The sequence below is a fragment of the Chiloscyllium plagiosum genome, unplaced genomic scaffold (assembly GCF_037043375.1).
Source record: "Chiloscyllium plagiosum isolate Xiang-an unplaced genomic scaffold, Cpla_swu_hap1 HiC_scaffold_8, whole genome shotgun sequence".
NCBI classification, from domain to species: Eukaryota; Metazoa; Chordata; class Chondrichthyes; order Orectolobiformes; family Hemiscylliidae; genus Chiloscyllium; species Chiloscyllium plagiosum.
The window spans coordinates 84,519,954-84,542,134 of NW_028270146.1; the positions used below are offsets into that span (position 1 = coordinate 84,519,954).

Consider the following 22,181-nt stretch of genomic DNA (forward strand, 5'->3'; position numbering starts at 1 on the left):
CGGAAATACGGAGGCAATGGAAATGCTTCAAATGAAGAGATAAAAGCTGATTTCATCTTTAGGTCAATTAGTAGATCAAGAAAGGTTTAGAGAATTAAGACTCTTCCTTGCATCATGCCCTTGACTTCCTGGGCAGTCAAAATTATTTTAAAAATAACTTCCACTGAGAATTCACTGGACCTCATTGGTTTATTTTATTTAGCTATTTAAGGAATGATGATCTGAATTTTTGGAAGGATGAGTTATTTGAGGAAGGTAAGATATTAGGGAGCATTTAGACTTTTGGACAATCAGTAGCAGGGCCATGTGACCGGTTGCTTGAACCAATGGTGAACAGACTACCAAGACCTTAAGGCCTCAAATACATTTATACGAAGCCTGTGAGCTGCAGAATATTAACACCCTGGGGAATATTGATTTGCCATTAAGGAAAATGGTGGTAATTGAGGTAAAAATGTGTCAGCGACTGCAGGAGAGTCAGTAACCCAGGTAATTTATGTGGGACCCAAGGAACATGCCTAATTCTCAAGAACAACAGCTACCATCCCCCCAAAATATCAAACATATTGTTTAGGCACTAAGCAGCTCCATTCAGTCCATGGGAATGGTTGGAATTGAGTGGCGCATACGTCAATCAAACTGAAGTGACAGTCAGGGTTCAAGGACACTGGTTTACATATCAAGACAAGCTCAAACCCATGATCGAGTCAGGCACTTTGGTTACCAGTGATGGATCACTTTTAAAATGGAATTGACACTATTTTAAGGCCAATTTTACCTAGTGAACCCTTGGCAGTGAAATAATTCCACAGATGATGGTATCCCATCACCAAGTCACCCTTTAGTTGCACATGGAGAGTCTTTGACATTGGTCCGGCTTTCTCAGAGTCGGCTCTCAGAGTGAAAGAATGTCTGACACTCCTGTTTATATCTGTCAGCCAGGGCTCCCTGATTGGGGCTGTTAATCTGGGAACTAATATCCTACGATGCCTAGCTTGCTGACCCCATTACAATCACTACAGGCAGCACATATAGAACCCTATCCCATTCTGTAGAAAGCCAAGTGTACAAAATGTGGATTTCCCTACCCAGTCCATTGATATTGGTCAGCTGCTGAAGTTACCTGACTATCTTTTGTTTAAAAAGTCAATTCCATTTGCTCTGATTCTAGCATTTTGATGGAAGTTCCCTGGATGTTAATCATTGAACCATCTTGTGTACTGAAAGAGGATTTCAATGTCTTATACATCCAGTGATGGGAGGAGCATAAATGGGAATTTTAACATGAGCAAGGACATGACTTAAGGTATAGTTGGGGAAAGGGTTAAGTCCTAGAGTAGGAAGCTGTCTAAGTCACTATATCCATTTATCATTTCAGTGTGTTATGGCCTACTCATGGAGGGAGCAATGGACTGTTGTTAATCATGGGGAGTCAAAATCTGTTTTGCTGAGTTCAAAAATACTATTGTCGTATTCCATCTACTAATTCAGCCATGTGACATCTCTCTGAAAGTTCTTCGACTGTGTGATTCTACTGGAGCCTATGCTCCTTGTAGGTGCAACATTGCTGCTGCTGTAGCCAGTGTCTTTTCCTTAGCAAAGTGTCCTTTGTGTAAAAGTTCAAGACATATTTATATGGTCCGCATATTGTTTTCACAAATAGTGTTTAGATCACACCTTTTAATAACACATGGCATCCTCAGCCGAGCACAATGCCAACCTCTCATGCTGCTCAATGCATTACACGTCTATCACTCACACAGCAACAATCTGCATTAACCATATTCACTGAACCTGCCTTTGCTGCTTTGTGCAGGAAGAATTCCACAGACTGATAACCCCCCCGCGAGAAAAATATTCTCCTTATCTTAGTCGTAAGTGGAAGAGCTAATGAATGCAATACCTTCGTTAAAGTAATTGCTTCAGATATTTATTTCCCATCCTGTATAAACGCTGTCTTTTTCAAACAATTTGATGGAGGTCAGATAATGTGGGTGGCTGTACATCCCAAAGGAATTTAACGCTGCGCTGCAATTTGTCATTGGCACATTTCCATAGACTTTTGATAAATGCCACCTCCTACTCACTTAGACTTTCTAATCATTTCAGACTTAGTATTATGGCTGGATTTTCATCACTGGAAAATAGTGCTTGAAAAGTTTAGTTGCAATCAGTGTTACCATTGATATTTTGATCATGATGGTAGGCTGCACATGCTAAAACAAGAAGACTCTTCCCTATCTGGTGGTGGACCATGTTAACATAGAAATGGATAAAGAGATTTGGAGGTACTGGTTTGGTTTCAATGGCATTAAAATTGGTTGGAAATGGCTTGACGTTGTGTAGCAACCTACTTGTTTGACTGATAGGTCATTAAGACTTATATAAAACCAAATAATGAATACCTAATATTGTGACCCATTCTACCTTTGACACCCTTTTTTTTGTAATAACGTACCATGAGTAGAATAAAGACTAACCCCACACCCAATTACAGGACAATCTCAGAAGACCACTCCTTGCTGTCGAATGTGAACAGAAACATCCTTGGAATATGATATTGATCTAAGTAGATGGATACTGTATCTATCCATCTTGTGTACTTGCCCTTCTCATGATTCCTTCAACCAATGCCTTGCCAAAAATTCTGCCTTACTTTCTTGACATTGCAAAAGGTCAGACTGTGGAGTTTTCTGTCACTGTTGCCAAGCCCGCATTTAGGTTTAAAAGGGAATGTGAGAACTGTTTGGAAAGTGCAATACTAAAGGGCACTATGAACAAGCAAGTTGTGAGATTAAATCAAGTGATTCATTTCGGGAAAAATATCAGAACAGACTTAATGGGTCAAACAACCTGTTTCTTTGCTCCATCCCTCTATTTGGTGTGAAATTCGTCAACATTGGTCTGATTTTCTTTTCCACAGACTACTGGAAGAGGTTGGTGTGAGGTGGTGGTGTAGCATGGTGTCTCAGTGGTCAGCACTGCTGCCTCGCAGCACCAGGGACCTGGATTTGATTCCAGCCTCGGACAACTGTATGTGTGGATGTATTCTCCCCTGTCTGCATGGGCTTCCTCCAGGTGCTCCAGTTTCCTCCCACAATCTAAAGATGCGCAGGTTAGGTGAATTGGCCATGCTAAATTGCCCATAGTGTTCAGTGATGTGTAGGTTAGGTGCAAAATGTAGAGTATTATGGTAGGGGAATGAGTCTGGGTGGGTTACTTTTCGGAGGGTTGGTGTGGCCTTTTGGGTCAAATAACCTGTTTCCACACTGTAGGGATTGTATGACAAAAATAAATCAAACATAATGTAAACCGGGCCAACAATTGCTCTTGGCCAACTTTGGTTTTAGAATGTTGACCAGTTTCACCCACTAAGATTTGGGGAAAATGCCAACAATCTTTAAATGCACACCAGCCAACTTTCCTGCCAGTCCCACAAACTGCCCAGTTTAAGAAAATGGATAGTAGCAAGATATCTCATCTATAGCTAGGGGGCGATAGATTCACATGGAAGATGAGCAGAGATTGGCAGACCTGGTCCACACTTGGGACATGATACTGGTGTATGACTCCTCCACAACCTCTCCCCTCACCTGAGATGTGGTGACCCTCAGGGTCCAGTAACTCTCTCTACTGAGAATACAGTCCAGTATTTACCTTTAATGGTATATGGTGCTAATAATAAGAGAAGTTACCCTCTTGCATTGAATTACGTTTTCCTTCTTAGAGCAACTAGGGATGGACAACAAACGTCAGCCTTGTCAGGACACCCCGATTGACAATGCATTTAATTTAAATTACATGTGTCTTTCTTTGGTATAATTGCTTTGGTTCAAATATGATCTGTATGACTGCCTCAAACATACACCTACGCATCTTTCTACTATTCAAAATTAATTGCTTTGGAAAAGGAAGCATTTCAAGCAGTACCAAGCATCATCACACCAGGATAAAAAGTGAATCAGGGAAGTGGCATGAGTGTTATTTAACTGCTGGCAGGAATCACTAATTGTTATATAAGAAGCGGCGTTAAGAATAATATTGGTTACTGATGCATTTGCACAGCGCACCTTTTTTCTGTGTCATCGTTAAAAAATGTTCCTCATACCAACTAATATCAACAGCCTTTTGTAAATACCACTAACCAGGTGAACAGCCTTTCCTCTTTGTCTTTTATTTTATTCACAATATTCAGTGATAATTTTAGTTTTCCCCTCACGTTAGTGACATCAAAAATCACTGCAGTGCCCAGGTGATAAATACTGACTTTGCCAAAGACACCCAGATCCTGGGGATAATCTAAATAAAGAAAAAAAAATGTGTTAGGATTAATCCAAACTGCACAATCCGATTCACTTGTCCCTGGACAAAGAACAGCAACTATAAATATGATATTTAAAAATACAAAGTGAGCGCTAAACTTTGGATCAAGTCATTTTTCAATTTTAATATTTTCTGGATTATAAAATGATGATAGAATGCCTAACCACCAATATGTGAATTGGAAAACACTACAGATATAAATATTGTCACAAAACAGAAAATATTATAAAGCGATAACAAAAATTGTTTTACTTATTCCAACACTATTTTCCACTTTTCCATTTCCAAAGTACTGCACTCAATTAACGCTATTAACTATTTGAGTCAGCTCAAAACATTTCTGGACAACTGGTGTATCCAAACAACAGGTTTCCAGACTGGAGAATTTACAGTGAAATGATATAATGGCAAGCTCTTTCACCCTTGCAATGTGATCTCTTTCAAATTCGCAAAGTTCTGAGAGGGGGTTGCCAGAGTAGATGCAGGAACGATGCTTCCCCTGGCTCAGGGGGTCTAGAACCAGTGGGAGGTAGTTCCAGAATAAAGGGCAGGCCATTTAGCACTGAGGTGAGGAGGGATTGTACAACCTTTCCAATGTTGCATCGACATAGTCCGAGTCCAGTGGCCCACCCAACCAGAAAGAAAGTTCAGATGAAACACTGCTTAGCGGGTGGTGAATCTTTGGAACTCTCTCATCCAGCAGCTGTAAAGGGCCAGCCACTGTGTATGTTTAAGACCGAGATTAATCACTTTTTGCATATTTATAAACATCAAAGGATAGTACAGAAACTAAAAGATCATCCATGAGTGGTGGAATGGGCTCAAAACGCTGAATGACATCTTTTTAATTCATTCATGAGATGTAGGTGCCAGCATTTATTGCCCATCTCTAGTTGCCTATGAGAAGGTGATGGTAAGTTGCAATCTGTTTGGCGCAGGTAGGCCCACAATGCTGAGAAGGAGGGTGTCCCAAGACTTTGACCCAGCGACACTGAAGATACAGCAATATATTGACAAGTCGGGATGGTGGGTGACATGGAAGGGAACATTTAGGTGGTTGTATTCCCATTTTTCTGCAGGTCTTGTTACTCTAGATGATATTGCTCATGGGTTTGAAAAGTGCTGTCAAAGGAGCCTTTGAGCATTTCTGCAGTGCATCTTGTAGATGGTGCACACTGCTGCTCCTGAGTGTCAGTGGTCAAGGGAATTGCATTATCATGGATGTGGTGACAATCTTTGTGCTTTATCTTGGATGGTGTCAAACTTTTTGCATATTATTTGGAGCTCCACTAATCCAGACAAGAGGAAGTAGTCTGTCACACTCCTGATTTGTGCCTTGTAGATGGTGAATGGGTTTTAGAACATGAGGAGGTGATTGCTTGTTGCATGATTCAGAGCTTTTGACCTTGTAACCACAACACTTGTATGGCTACTCCTGTACAGTCTTGGTCAAACTCCAGGATGTTGATAATGGTGGATTCAATGATGGTGATGCCATTGAATGTCAAGGGACAAAGGTTAACTTCACTCTTGTTAAGATGGTCATTGCCTGGTATTTGTGTGGCTTAAATATTACTTACCACTTGCAACCCGAGTCAGATAATATTCAGGCTCTGTTGCATTTGAACATGGATTGCTTCGGCATCTGAGAAGTCACAAATAGTGCTGAACAGTGTGCAATCATCAGCAAATATTCCCACTTCTGACCTTATGATGGAGGGAAGGTCATTGATGAAGTAGCTGAAAATGGTTGGACCTAGGACACTTCCCTGAGGAATTCCTGCAGAGATATCCTGGAGCTGAGGTGACTGACCTCTAACAACCACAACCATCTTTCTTTTTGCACGGTCTAACACCAAAAGCCATTGTTTTTTTCCCCTGATTCCCATTTCTGCTCCTGTTTTTTTATTTTCCATGATCTTTGCCACTGTTGCCAAAATATTAACTTCTGTTATTTCCTCTTTGTGTTGATATTACACTTTTAATGTAAAGAGATGACCTGGAGTGCTTCAAAAGAACTTATGCAGGCAAACATTTGGCATTAAGTCAAAGATGACGACATTTGCACATCAATATTTTAAGCAATTTTATTTCCTTGTGGTCCACAGCAAATTAAACTCTGATAAGTTTGCTTGGATTACATCGCAAATTTAATCTTACTAGCATTGCCCTGAGACAACTGAATGATAATTGACATTGATTCTAGTCACCCCAATCATTCAGGTTTCATTCCTGTTGTTTGTCTGAACTCCTTGCTGAGATTATTGTTCTGTTGTTATTCTGCTTGAGACCAATGGTAAACCAATTAAATGTTATGAAAACTCATGTTGGTATTATACGGGAAAACTTTATTGTGATATTTAGCTCTTCGAAGTACTCTAATTCATTTAACAGGGGGACTTTTGGAATAACAGCTACAGTGATAAAGAACTGAAAATTCAAAAGTGGAGTCTGTTAATTTTTAAAAGTAACTTTCAACTTATGCAAAGAAATATGCATTCAACTAAAAGCAGCACTAACTGTTACTTTAATTAAAGATAACAGACAACAGTATGGACTATCAGTCACAGTTGTTCTGGTTTTCAAGGGGTGTCAGCTGCAGCTGGGGAGAAAGATACTTTGAATATGATGTAGTGTAGCTTTTTATCTATATTAAACAGGCCTGCCATGTTACTGACATCGAGATAGTCCCACAGGGTAACTCCCACAAGAAGAACAGTTTAGTCGTGTGAGCTTCATCTCTCTCGTGTGTAAATAGTCTGTTGGCAGCCATCTAAAATCTTGTTGTTTTTTAACCAACACAATTTGAGGCACTTTCTTCCCTTTACTTTTAGTCCTTGCTACTTAACACATTCTCAAAATCCTCTCATTTTCAAATTAATTAATTATTCATTCAAATTGTGCACTGTCTGAGCATTTATTTCATTTACTGCTTGTCAGGCATTGCATTGTGCCAATTGGTGATGACATCTGTCACACACTAACAACATATCAAAAGTGATCTATTGTCCTGAGGGTGTGAAAAGTGGTTTCTTCATTCTCTCTTTCTATCACTTGGGATGTTATGCATTCAGATTCCTATGCAGCCCCAGCAAGCAGATATCAAAAGGCAACTTGCTATTAATGGTCTGTTAATTATGTGGTCAAGATGCACTGCTGAAGGTCAGTGTTTTAGTAAGTACGTGGAACACTTACAAAGAGAAATTCCTCATGGTCCTGATTTTTGGGCACCTCGTTGTAGGAGGATGGGAAAGCTGGAGGACCTCTGCATTAATCTGCTGCTGTGTCTGGCCAGGATGTCCATTAACAGGTCTAGGCAAGACAGTCATTATACCTGACTACCTGCATCTCTTCTGTAGCTAAATTCACACCTAGGTAGCCCTGGAAGATGGAGTATGCAGTATCCACTTGAGGGGCTGTGACAGTGGACAGTGCAGGGACTAGAGTATGTTATATACCCCCTCCAAAACAGATTCTATTTTAAATTTGCTGTGTGTTCTTTCATGATTTGATTTTAGTTCAGTGCCATGAACTGGGGTTGTCACATGTTAGTTCTTTTTCATTAGTTTATGAGTTGTCATTAGGAAACAGAGATGTGTAATTGCGAGGGTGGGTATTAACCCTTTATTTCCTCTTGGACCAGACAAGACTCGGGTATCTTTGTTTAAATGTTTATTCATGCGTACAGCGGAGATGTACTCATCAAGAAAATGGCATGCAACTCTGATCTTATCCTTGATATAGAGAGCTATGGAGGTAGCCCTTGTGGTATATTTAAGGCTGAGATAGATAAATTCTTGGTAAGTCAGAGAATCAAGGGTTGTGGGGAAAATGCAGGAAAGTGGACATGAGGAATGTTGGATCAACCACAATCCTACTGAATAGCAAAGCAGGCTCAAGGGGCTGAATGGCCTACTTCTATTTCTTATGGTCTTATTAGGAAAACAAAGGTTTTATAGCAGTTTTACAGTTAACAAGCTTCAAGCTGACTATTACTGCAGGTAATCATTTCCAATCAATGGTTTACACACTTTCCCATTTCTTTGTCCAAACCTGGTTTCACAAGTCATATTTCAAGGTAGTACGCATGACTATATTATCCAATTTATTGAAACTAACACATGATTATTTTATCCAATCATATCATTTAACATACCTATTGTTACAAGAAACCTAAATTGCTCATTTCTCCCCTCCCTCCAATCAGTAATGCCATTTTCAGTGAATAAACCTATTAACAAGAAAAATATTAGTCTCTAGTTTCACGTCTCACTAACCGATTTGGAATTGAACGAACATATGCAAGTTCCAGGCAAGTTCAGATTTCACTTGTACGGTCTTAACAATTGGCTGGAGCAGTCTAATGAAATAATACACAGTTGCCAAGAAATTGCCAAGCCTTGGCTCTGCTACAAGGAAGCATGTACTCTGCTGGAGTTTTAATCAATTCTAAACTTCTCTTATGAGGCATTCATGCAGTAAATGGAATTTTGTGAGGGGCAGCAATAAACCCTCACCTAGCCGGTTACGCCCATATCTCATGAAAGATTTCAAAATAAGTCAGTCAGTGACCTACAAACGTCTCCTTATGCCATGTAAACAAACAGAAATGTGTTTTCATTTTTGTAGTAGCTGTATACATAAATGTTCCACTCCCATTTCATAACAATTTTGACAGATCATCTCCCTAAGATTTAGAATACAGAATGTGTGGAGGTATGGCCAGAGGTCATTGTTCATTTCACAACACATTGCTGCATCAATACTGGAATGATTGTTCGTTTTCCTCTTCATGTTCATTGATTTTTCTTAGGATGCGGGCGTTGCTCACACTTACGGCCCAACCCTAACTGAGAAGGTAGTGCTGAGCTGCCTTGTTGAACTGCAGCAGTTTTTTTTTCTGGTGCAGGTACTGCAAGCAAGGAAACTCCAGGTTCCTGATGCAGTGACAGGGAAGGGAAATATAGGAAACATTCAGTCATTTAGGCAGCATCTATAGAAAGAAAAACAGTGTTAATACGATTATTGCTAAGAGAGCCTTTTACCTGCTCCATGAAAAGATTCCTGCTGAATAACATTTAGCTACATACTTCTGTGTAACTTTGATCACTCTCTTTGGTGGGAACATACAATATTCTAAGCCAAATTTAGCATTTCTAGTCTAGTCCAGGTTGGATTTCTGCCTGTCAGTCATTTCATGTTACACTGCAAATCCCAGCTAGAACAGCAGTTTATAATGGGTTGTGAGAAAAAGGCCAAGACTTCACTGGGAGGAAGAGGCTGTACCCACTGACTAGAAACTCACAAGCAAACACACGTAGTATGAGGTTCATGCATTAAGATTCTTGCAAGTGGATAGAATGTCCTTTTCTAAAAGCTCCTAGGTGGTCAGATTGCTCATCTCTTTAATCAAAGACGATTTAAGGAGAGAAGAAATGCTTACGATAACCATGTGGACCTAGAAATTACTGTTACAGCTCAAACAGAAATAAGTACCAACATGGAATGATATGGCCAAATGATCTGTTTCTGTGTGGTCATTTGCCTGTATTTGCTCAGATCTTTCTGCTGATGGTAGAATAATCCTTACAGCAATCTATATTCACTGAGGACCAGCCCCCACCAACTTGGTTGAATAATGTGTGCAGTGTGTTTGCCATGCGGGAAGTTGTCACATGCTGAAGGTGTTAGATTAACTTCTCGTTGTGCTGGACATGAAGGACACCATCCTCTTCCTCTAACACTGGACAGATCTATAATGACAAGCAGCTTCTCTGAGTATCTGCAACAAAAGATCATGTCAATATGACATTACTGAGAGCCTTTAGACCTGACTGAATTGCCAATGCACCAACAGGATTGACGCAGCATGGCAAGGCATGGATGCTGTGAGCGTGCAAGTTGGCGCTGAGTGAGCAAGCGCTAAGAGACCATGCATGCAGTTCTGAGATGCAGCCTGGTCCAATCCTTTAGCCAGGTGCCTGATGTGCATGCAAAGTTTTCTCACAGCAGCCTTTCAATACTAATTGCCGGTGCACGCTAAGAACAATTTTAAAGTTATTGAATTCTGTAAAGCCCTGTGATCAAGAACCTTTAAGGTAGATGTTAGAATAGTATGCTATGAATATAGAGTCATACAGCCCAGAAACAGACCCTTTGACCCAACCATAATCCCAAACTAAACTAGTCCCACCTGCTTGTGTTTGGCCCATATCTCTCCAAACATTTCTTATTCATGTACTTATCCAAATGTCTTTTAAACATTGTGACTGTAACCACATCCACCACTTCCTCTGGAAGTTCATTCCACACATGAACCACCCTGTGTGTAAAAATATTGCCCCTCATGTCTTTTTAAAAAATATTTCTCCTCTCACCTTAAAAATATGCCCTCTAGTCTTGAAATCCCCCACCCAAGGTGAAAGGAGAATGTCAAAATTAATGTTCATTCAGAATTCCATTGAAGACTTAGCTTTTGGTGGAAGAGTAAAAGGAGAGAGAGGAGAAAGAAAAATATTTGAATGTTTGTGAAGTGAGGTCTCCTTGTCAGAGGAGGACATCTTGTTTGCTGTGCTCTTGCCAAATGTAGATAGTAACCACGGTGTGCTCGAAATCTCAAGTCCATTGCCTTTTGGAAGCTGCAGTTTATCAAAGAAGCATTTGCAGAACTGTATGGCGTGCTGCTGGAGGGTGTACAGCCTATTTCCAGGGCAGATAGAGGCTGCTAGTGACGCCTTCAATTTGTTTTGACTGTGACCATTTCAAAGGGCCCATTGGGAGATCAGCCGCGTTGATGAACTGGCAGAGTGTCACTACAAAGAACAATATCTAGTTGCTTGGTTTCTAGAGCAACCATCTACAAAGTGTAATAGGAGATAGACCATTTTTCAAAAAGAAAGGCAGGATTCTTTTACAACACAGAATGACCTTGGCATCCATAAAACTCGTTGAATGCTCATCACTGCTCAAATTGTGAAGCCTTTTAAACTGACTTGATGCATTCATTTTACAGTAGTTTAAGCATTTGCTTATGATCTGTATATAGCATCCTCGCATACCAGGCTGGCACAGAAGCAAGGGACTATATCTTAACACCCAAAAATACATAGTTTGGGTAAGCTACTATGAGATGTTAAAACAATAACAAATAGACAGACAAACACCATCTACCTCCAAACTTCCAAACATGTTGAATCCAGGCAGAACAAGGAAAGGGCTGGAAATGGCTTGGCCGATTAAATATTTTACTGAAGCTCGTAAACTCTAATTTAACTCACGTCCCAAACCTTTGGAACATGGAAGCTGAAGAGAGGTGAAATATCTTTACAGACAAGGTAAATATTCTGCCCTGCAATTTTCCAACCCTCCCATCCAATCCTGAACATAGCAGCTGCATCTCATATCCCTCCACTCTCAGTGGAGCTTTTCAGTGCATTTGTCACAGTTGGAGCCTGAATAATGGTAAGAGGCTCCTGAGATGGAGGTGTTTGTTGTTGTCACTGAGGCAAGCCTACCGTCGGCTGCTGCTCTACATTATGATGGGGCCTTACCCAAGTTTTGACCCCAGTGAATTTGTTGCAGGAGAATGGCGGGACAATAAGGCCAGCTGATCCAGGAAGCTACATCACTGACTCACGGAATTGGAAGTGAGCAGAACATGTGCCTCCAATTTTATTATGGAATTCCCCAGTAGTAACTTACTCCACTTCAAAAGCAAGTCCTTCAAGGGATATTGTGACATTACAACCCATAGACAATTTGACAGCTATCTGGCTGTTCATAATGGATGTCAGAAATGTCTCCATGGGCAAACTTTTATTGTTTGTTTTGTCAATATGTCATAGAAAGCCCTGATTTATATTTGCCGAGCACAGCTTTTCAGGCTGTCGTTGTTCAAAAACAAAATCCAAAAATGGTTTAATGGACACTCTTTCTCATGAATAAAAAGATCTTTTAAAGAAGAAACTTATAGTTGAGTTGTTAAAAATAACCATAATACATAACCATAATAGGGGGAGCCAATGGCCTAATGGTATTATCATTGAACTGTTAATCCAGAGACCCAGGTAATGTTCTGGTGACCCACCACAGCAGATGGTGGAATTTGAGTTCTATAAAGAAAAATATTGAAATAAGAATCTAATTGTTGATTGTTGGAAAAACCTTTCTGGTTTGCTAATGGCCTTTAGGGAAGGAAACTGCCATCCTTATATGGTCTGGCCCACATGTGACTCCAGACCCACAACAATGGTTGTCTCTTAACTGCCCTTGGCTAGCGATGGGCAATAAATGCTCCCTAGCCAGTAATGCCCTCATCGGATAAATAAATAAAGGGAAAAAAAAACTGTTTGCTGCATAGCACGACTTTTGAACAATTAAATATACCCATTTCTCATGAGGGTAGGGTGTTCTGCAGGGGTCGGCACTGGATCCACTTTTGTTTGTCATTTATACAAATGATTTGGATGAAAATGTAGGAGGCATGGTTGGCAAGTTTGCAGATTACACCAAGATTGGTGGTATATTGGACAGTGAAGAAGGTTATCTAAGATTAATTGGGTCAATGGGGCTGAGGAGTGACAGATGGAGTTTAATTTGAGAAAATGCTAGATATTGCATTTCGGTAAAACAAACAAGAGCAGGACTTGCACAATTAATAGTAACCCCTTGAGCAGTGTTGTAGAACAGAGAGACCTAGGGATTCAGGTACATAATTCTTTGAAATTTGCATCACAGGTAGATAGGGTGATTAAAAAGGCATTTAGCACACTTGCCTTCATTGCCCGGACCATTAAGGACAGGAGTTGGGAAGTCACTTCGAGATTGTACAGGACTCTTCTGTTCTCCCTGTTATAGGAAAGATGTTTTATTAAACTGGTGAGATTTAGAAAAGGTTTACCAGGATGTTGCCTGGAATGGAGGGTTTGAGATATAAAAATTGAAAGGCTGGGAAGGTTTTTCAGTGTAGCATAGGTTGAGGGGTGTTCTTATTGAGGTTTATAAAATCATAAGGGGCATAATAAGGTGATTGACAAGAATCTTTTCTCTATGATGGGGGCATATCTTTAAGTTGGAAGGAGGAAGATTTGAAAAGGATATGGGGGGGCAACGTTTTTTGTAGAGGTTGGTGCGTGTGTAGAATGAACTCCCGGAGAAAGTGGTGGATGCAGGTATGTTTACAACATTTAAAAGACATTTGGATAAGTTCATGAATAAGAAAGATTTGGAAGGATATGGGCCAAGCACAGGCAGGTGGGACTAATTTAGTTTGGAAATGTGGTCAGTGTGGTCTGGTTGGACTGAAGAATCTGTTGTTCTGCTGTATGACTCCATGACTGTGACTGTTAATGAAGGAAATAGGGATTGATTTTGGAATAATATGCAGATCCTGTAGTTAAAACTTTTCTGAGTATGGCAATGAGAAATTTTAATACTTTCCTCTTTTGTTTGAATTATTTCTCAGGGATACTGCAGGCCAGGAACGATATCAGACAATCACAAAGCAGTACTACAGACGTGCCCAGGTGAGCTTCACATTACACTCTGCCAGATTTGGGAAAGCAAATAAGGCAAGATGACACAATTGAGTTCAAAACTAATTGAAATGGAAAACAAAGAAGCTTCCTCTAGTGGTTCAGTGGCTGAACTGTTTGATAGATCTGCCATAATCGTTACAAGTTGTTTTTATTTCTGGCTATGTTTTAATCACCCAAAATAAATGGTGTGACATTGACTATGCAAACCATAAGAGCCCAGGCTTGGTCCCCACTTACTTTTAATCATGGCTGCAGTTGTGAGTGACTGAGGTAGCCTTCTGAACATGGCTAGGAAGAGGAGAATTATACTGGAGATTCTGCTTTTTGCCTCAACCCAGTGACTGCACCTTGAAAGTGATAGCGCAGGGGTCAGGTGATGATTGAATACAATATTTTCCACTATCAGGTAGTATGCAAAGATTTAAGAGTCCATTTTAGCCTGCCTAACAAGAGCAGTGCAAGGAGGGGTGAAGATCAGGCCCTGTTCACTTACCAGCCTGACAGCAAACTGTCACCATTAGTATCACCTTCACTTTGCCAAATTTGAAGTCACTTAAAGCTCTCACTGCAGGAGGCCACTTGCCTTTAAAAACAGGATGGGCAAAGATATAAATAATGGCCTCTTAGTGGTAAGAATCAAAGAGGTAGGTCAACAACAGCATTTGTCAACACGGAATGGACATTAAAATTCTAACTAACAAGGTTTTCATTGAAGTGGGTGAATTTATTTCCTTGTAGTTCTGAGTCATGCAGATGAGGCACTAAACTGCTGTGTTCCCTCATATAGTGTAAGTGATCAGCCAAGACAAGAGTGAGCTGTTCAATAACTTGAAGGAGCAAAAAGTGGTCCAGTAATTCTGTGGTGACTGCTGCCAATATCTGTGTGGTGTTTTGTTGCCATCATCTCCCATTGTCAGACACCTGGTGAAAAGTACTTAGGAAGAATGGTCACTTAGGGGCTGCTGCCAAAGGGGCAAACTACCTCAGAAAGTTCTACCCCTCTGCGAGGAAGTAAATTTGAATGTAGAAACATTAAGTACATTCCAGGATAAACAAAGTTCCAGGTAGTTAAGTTGCTACTGAATTTAGAAAGCCAATCCCAGTCTCTGTCATAATTCACTATTGCACTTCAAGCAAAATGCTAATAAAATCATCAGATAAAATCATTATCTAACATTGTAGATTTAGACAAGTTATATAGACTCTTGAGACATCAGTTGCACCGCCTATAGTTTATGAGTTGCTTTAATTACCTTTGCTTTGTAGTTTTTTTTCAGCATTGGCCTTGAAGGTACTGACTTCCTTGTAGCCTGTAGCAATCCTATCTCTAGATTATGACAGCAATCCACTTTGCTAATATGTATTATGGTTAAGGCTTGGTTACTAGGATAAGTGTAACATGTTTTCCACGAAATCATATACTAAATAGGATTTATTGATTTTTATTTACAGGGAATTTTTCTGGTGTATGATATTACCAGTGAACGCTCCTTTCAGCATATTATGAAATGGGCCAGTGATGTTGATGAGGTAAGAGACAAAGTGACTATGCATAATTTTATCTTTGAATAAACGTTAAGACTGTAGGAAAAGCATTATCTATGTTTAATTAGTTACAGTACTCACATTGTATTTCTTCATCACCCTACCCCAAGTATGCTCCTGAAGGTGTTCAGAAAATTCTCATAGCCAACAAAGCTGATGAGGAACAGAAAAGACAAGTGAGTGCTGAACAAGGTCAAAAAGTAAGTATTCACCGTCATTTATGTTCCTATTCCATTCAATGTGTGTTCTACTTGTAATATCATATAAGTTTAGCTGATATTTCATCCCAAACCATTTTTTTGACAAAGAAACTAAAGAACCGAGGATGCTGGAAATTAGAAACAAAAATTGCTGGAAAAACTCAAGCAGGTCTGGCAGCATCTGTAGAGAGAAAGTGGAGTTAATATTTTGGGTTACGTAACCCTTCTTCAGAACAGTTCTGAGCAGCAGAAGAAGCTGCTGGTTAAACTCAGCAGCTCAGAACTGTTTTGAAGAATGGTTACTTAACACAAAATCAGAGTGGTGCTGGAAAAGTACAGCCGGTCAGGCAGCATCCGAGGAGCAGGAAAATCGACATTTCAGGCAAAAGCTCTTCATCAAGAAAGGCCCGAAACATCGGATGCTGCCTGACCTGCTGTGCTTTTCCAGCACTACTCTAATCTTGACTCTAATCTCAAGCATCTGCAGTACCCACCTCTTCCTAGCTGACTTAACCCAAAATGTTAGCCCCACTTTCTCTCTACAGATGCTGCTAGACCTGCTTGAGCTTTTCCAACAGTTTCTGCTTTTTGTTTCATTTTTCTTGGCAGTTTATTCTCAGCAGTAATTTGCCTTGCACGCTCTGGGACAAGGTCAGAATGTCGGTCCCAAACTATTTCACTTTACTCTGAACTAGCAATCTAGTCAGCAGTATTAGCTGGTGCCTATAATCTGTAAAATAGAGGTTAATATTATAACTGATAAATTTACATTCTTTGTACTTGGTGATATTGCCGTTTTTAGGGGAGGAACATGTCTAACATAAAAGCAGAAATACTCTGAAGACAGATTGAATGCTGCTGGACTCACTATTTAAAGACACCACACAATAAATTCCAACAAAGATTGAGTTTCCTATCCTGGTTCCTTTATCAGTGTGTGTAAAACACAATATCATCTGTGCTAGGTTGGGGTATCCAGGATTATAAATCTCTGGTATTGGAGTAGTAACAAACTGTTCTGATTGAATGGTACAAAGGGCAGAATAGCTTACGCCTGTTCTGATATGTAACACCATAAATTAAGAATGTGCTGTATAATTTAGGAATCACTACCTGGTTTTAAAAGTTCTATTAACACTTGCTTCCACAGCTTGCAAAAGAATATGGAATGGACTTCTTCGAAACAAGTGCCTGCACCAATTATAATATTAAAGAGGTCAGTGCAAGCATTACAATCACAGAAATGTAAATATTTGTAGCACAGAGAGAGGCAATTTGGCATGTTGTATCTTTTCCCATGCCCTCCCAGTATAATCTAAAATTAATCTCACTATGTTACTTGCTTCCCAAATCTCCCAACCACAACCAATTGGAAAGAAATTCCTCCTAAGCTTCTTATCGTCTGAGTAGCTGTTTTAAATTTACTAATCATTGCCAACCTTTTTTTCTGCTTCTGAGGCCAAGATGAGTCCACCATGGTTATCTCAAATGATGGAGCAGGCTCAAATGGGCTGAATTTCTAACTTTGCTCCTAGTATTTATGCACCTTGTAATTACAGTTCTCCATCCCTGATATTATTGTTGACTATGAACACTGAAAATCTAAACTTAATTGTAAATATTGAATGTAAAATATGAATATTTTGTAATTGAATGTGTTAATTAAATTATCCATTAATTATATTGTCTGTTAGACTTTTTAAAGGAAAATATATAACAACACCACTTATAATAGAACCAAACATGTGTATAACATAGGAGATAGTTTGGCACTTTTGTTTATGCTAATCTTTGTAAGCCATTGACCAGGTTATGAACTAGGCTTCGTGTACAGCAAGTAAGATGCCAATTATTTAATCCCCAATTATAACCTATCTAAACTCACATGACAATTCATTCTTTTACATTGATGTTATCTTTCAATAAAGTCACTCAAGTGACTTAGCACCCATAAATGAAAGCTTTTTTCAAGAATAAATATTGCTTTAGCAGAGAATTGTTTCCCCTCTCTCGTCCTTTGAATATTGCAGTGAGATTTTGTTTAATGTGCATGATGAAACATATATGTACATATGTAAGTTTAATTTCAGGTAAAAAGCGCAAGTTGAATTGTTGCATTTGTAATGTTGTGGTATTTTGGCATGTTCTTATTCCACAGTCATTTACTAGACTGACAGAACTAGTGTTACAGGCCCACAAGAAGGAGTTAGATGGGCTTCGACTATCAACCCCTGATGAACTTAGTATTGCTGATTTAGAGGAGGATGACAGCAAAATTGAAGGGACGAGTAACTCACAGAAAGTTTGCTGGTGCTAGAAACGGAGCCAAACAAAATCCAGTTCAGCGGTCTGAATCATGCCTCAAGACCTGGTTGCCTGCTGTTATTTTGTGCCACCTTAAATATTCACACGAATCCTGCTTCTCTCTGGAGTTGGACTGATTCTTCCAGCTGATTCAAATAGGTGTTGTATTTTTGTCCCAGCTCTGTGGTTCAACCACGTCTTGGACCTGGCTTGTGTGCTGTGCATTTTGTACAGTTACTGTGCTGTAATTTGTGTTCAGGTGCTCAACTGATGGTTCAGTAGCCTGGTTTCTACAAGACTGCTGTTTCAGTATTTGTTTTCTATGTGGACAGCCCTTCCAGACTTTGTGACACCATTGTTTTTGCAATTAGATACTTATCATTACAATTGCCCGGATTTCCCCTTTTTGTGTAATTAATAAGTAGTTTCTTCAGTATGCTTTTAAAATATTTTTAGCCAAGCTCAATAAAAGTGCTCTGTTTGTCACCTTTGCTGCTTAATTAAGAATTTTTGAACCCAGCATGATTATTACATCTTGCTCAATTTAGAAATTCAACTTAAGCTTGAGATTATGACTCCTGAAACAGAACATGTTATTGTGGACACTGTCAAAAGGTGATTTTATCAATTTCAATTTTTCTGTATCTTGAAACATTGTTGTGAAATAAGCATTATCTCTCTTGTGTATTCTAAGACTTGCACTGCCCTGCTAGGTTCATGATCTAAGTGATGCTTTTGATTGATTTGACATAATAGTTACAAAGCTGTGTTCAGTTTTACTTTTATTTTGTCATTTGATTCAAAAATATCCAATACTGACTAAATTGATAGATGATTGTTGCTTGGGGTAAGTAATGACTGATACACCTTTCTCTCATTCATCACAATTGACTGTGCCAGAAACAGAGAATTAAACTATTTTCTAAGTGACAAACTATGTAACGAAACCAGTATTCCATCCAAATTCCATTTCATTGCAAGTTTTACTTTACAGTCCTTGTGAAATTAATGATTTTTCTTTTGCACTTTAACATTTTGAATGAAGAATTACTATAAAAATGAGTAATTAGAATTTTCAAGGATGAATATTCTATGCATTGAATTCTATAGTTATGATTGTTTGTGAATTCCTTTTTAATATCAGCATCACAAACTTCGAAGAACAATATCCCTTTTGCAGTAAAGTGACAGAGGTTAGATATGTTTTCAGTGGAAACAGACTGGTGTTGCAAAGAAAACAGCAAGAATTCCTATTAAGTATTCGTAAATAAAATTGTATTCTCAGACATTGCATGTTTGAATGGTTAGTGCAGCATCATTTGGCTAAGAACCCAAATGAGGCATATCCTGTTTCAAATAAATTAGGATTTGGCTACCTCAGTGATATAGTATTGCAGTGTGGTGATGTTAACATTTCTTCATAACTGCGAATACTGTTGTTCAGTTCACAGCCTGTGTCAATTACTTTCCTCTCAGTGGTAGAATGCAACATCCATGATAAAGGTTGAAGTAATTATGTGATTTACAGAGATTTGAACCTGATGTTTTGAATATTTGTGCTTTTAGCTTTTTTCCTCTTGTAATCAAAGATTGTATGAACATAACGATTGCCCAATGTACTTCACTCTGCCTGGAAGAGTCAAATGAATGTGATATGCTGATTAAAGCATCTTAATTTTCTTAATTACTGTATTTGTGAAGGAAAACATAGAATTTGACTGAAATTAATTATAATTACCTGCTATTGAAAAACCATGATTTTATTCACAGATGTCTACAAATAAATTTCATCAAGGGTTTAATTGTGCTACTATGTCAATATACCAGAGTATTTGACTTAATATCACAACAGTTTTCAATCTTGGTCTGTCTATGAAAGCATCTTGCCATCTGTTCTTGTACATGAATTGTCTATTGAAATGCTCAGTCTAGATTAGAGTAGTGCTGGAAAAGCACAGCAGGTCAGGCAGCATTCAAGGAGCAGGAAAATCGATGTTTTGTGCAAAAGCCCTTCATGATGAAGGGCTTTTGCCCAAAACCTCGATTTCCCTGCTCCTCAGATGCTGCCTAACCTGCTGTGCTTTTCCAGCACCACTCTAATCTGGACTCTGGTTTCCAGCAACTGCAGTCCTTGTTTTTACCTTATTGAAATGCTCAATCTGTTTAACTCATTGCTAGAGTCTTACTGAAAAGTGCAGTGCTCAGAAATATTTGTGCATCTATTGACATCTGTACACTGAATTATACCACCATTTCATCTATACAATCCTTTAGTTCCATAAAAGATTTAAGTATTGGCTTGCGCTGCATGTGTTGAAACCTTAAGTGACTCGCTCTCGTAGTTTCCTAATGATCTATCTCTTTTTGAACATTTGGTTAAAATGCTATTATGCATGCTACATTATGTGTATACATTCTTGTGCAGAAAGCTGAACTGTTTCATTGTACAAGACAGTGTGACCCCTAAAAATTGTACTTAGAGTTGTAAATAGGGTGTATCAGTAATTCCACGCATAACAATTTCATTAAGAATTCCAGGGCTGAATGAATGGAAGAGATGTAACATCTAATTTTTGGGCATAGAATACAAAATACAGACATTTTGCTGAACCAGTATAAAGCATTCGTTCAGCCCAGTTGAATCTTGTATTCAGTTCTTCCATGGGAAAGATGTAAAAACTTTGGAAAGGATACACAAAACTAACTTACTAGAATAGCTCCAGGGGATAAAGAAATACTTTTAAATGAATAGACTGGAAAAGTTGGGATAGAATAGAGCAGGTTATGAAAAAAAATGATTGTGATGTTTAATTCTGTCTGAAACCATACATTATTTTAAAGAGAAACAGTTTCTGAACGTTGAAGGATTAGTAACCAGGAGACACACCTAAGATGATCCACCAGAGAACCTGAGGGGACAGGAGGAAAAACTTTCGATGCAATATGTAACCAGTTCGGATTTGTCATATGGTAATAGGTGCAACTTCAATAATAGTATCTGACAGAATGAATAAACGAAGGAAATCACATGCAGCAGAAAGTGACGGGGCAGAAGTGAAAAATTACTTCAGCATTCACTTAATGAGAAGATGACATTTGTCGCTGAAATCCATGTATTTTATCATAGAAGCTTGTGCAACAATTGCCCTCTTTCCCCAAAACAGAGTTTACCTACAATGTGAATGCATTCAGAAAGACTCGTGTTCATCGGAGCTTAGTTGTAAACGTGAACAAAATTGAACATTAACTTATTTGTTTTCCAGCAAAATATCTTGTTTCATTCCAGACTAAATTTAATCAACAAAGCCTAGGCTTCAAATCAAGTGTACAATGCAGCTTTAGTCTGATTGTTTTGTTTTCTTATTAAATATTAATCCCTTTGGTGCCATTAGTCTGAATCAGAGAATTGCAGCGATACCTGAAGCGTGTAACCTAATTCCCAGGCCTTGACGGTTAACGCCCAGTAAGTATAAAGACAGAAACCAATGGGAGATGAGTATTGTCGATTGCTTAAGTATTTTCACCGAGCTCAAAAATAACTAGTTGGTTTAGTTCGACAAAAGGACCTTTAATTACAGCAAACCATTTTAATCAGTGCACTAAACTGGAACACATGTTAACAGTCATCTAGAGTCACCACTTGATTTAGTCCCTACCCTCCCCTTCACTGTTTTGATCACACAGCACTGCCCTTGATGTGAAGGGCAGTGCTTGTCACTGGCTACCTGGGTGTTTTCCTTTCTTCCTGGTGGTGGAAATTGAATAAAGATTTGTGCACCTTGTGTCTCACACTTACACACACACACACCATGGGTGCTGGGGAAAAATAAGCACTACCGCGGTTAGGCGGTAGTGTGGGGGTTAAAAAAGAAAAAAAAAAAGGAGTGTTCCCATCCAAAAAGAAAAAAATAGAGTCACCACTTGTAGTCCCTGTTGACCATACAGGTTATGTGTAAAAAGGTTGTTTCGATGACACTGGGGAACCTGTCCACATCAGAATGGAAAGTGATACATTAAGCACCTTTGATTTAATTCATTTCTGATGACTGAACAAATATTGGCGGAACTGCCTTGTTAAAACTATTCTTTAGAAAGGATGACTTAAAATTCCCACTTATGTCTAAATCAAGCCCACAAAACTGCTGAGGCTATGTGTTAATTAAATTTGGAATTTCAATGTATTTTTTGGTTTCGGGTAGTCTTGGTTCGCTTTTGCGGAAGTGTTAATTTACCGCACTTTTCACAAGACGGTTGTGCAGACAAATAATCTGCC

General features: G+C 39.0%; 1 protein-coding gene across 2 annotated transcripts in view; it reads left to right on the plus strand.

The window, feature by feature from the left end:
* rab15 (RAB15, member RAS oncogene family) overlaps positions 1–19,715 on the plus strand; it is a 158,819-nt gene extending 139,104 nt beyond the window's left edge. For both annotated transcript variants that reach the window (XM_043698077.2, XM_087990053.1), the window contains exons 3-7: positions 13,787–13,847; positions 15,312–15,389; positions 15,515–15,604; positions 16,755–16,820; positions 17,763–19,715. In XM_043698077.2, the coding sequence (XP_043554012.1) occupies positions 13,787–13,847; positions 15,312–15,389; positions 15,515–15,604; positions 16,755–16,820; positions 17,763–17,921 (454 nt within the window). In that variant the 3' untranslated portion in view covers positions 17,922–19,715. The remainder of the gene's footprint in view (positions 1–13,786; positions 13,848–15,311; positions 15,390–15,514; positions 15,605–16,754; positions 16,821–17,762) is intronic.
* Positions 19,716–22,181: the final 2,466 nt, after the last annotated feature.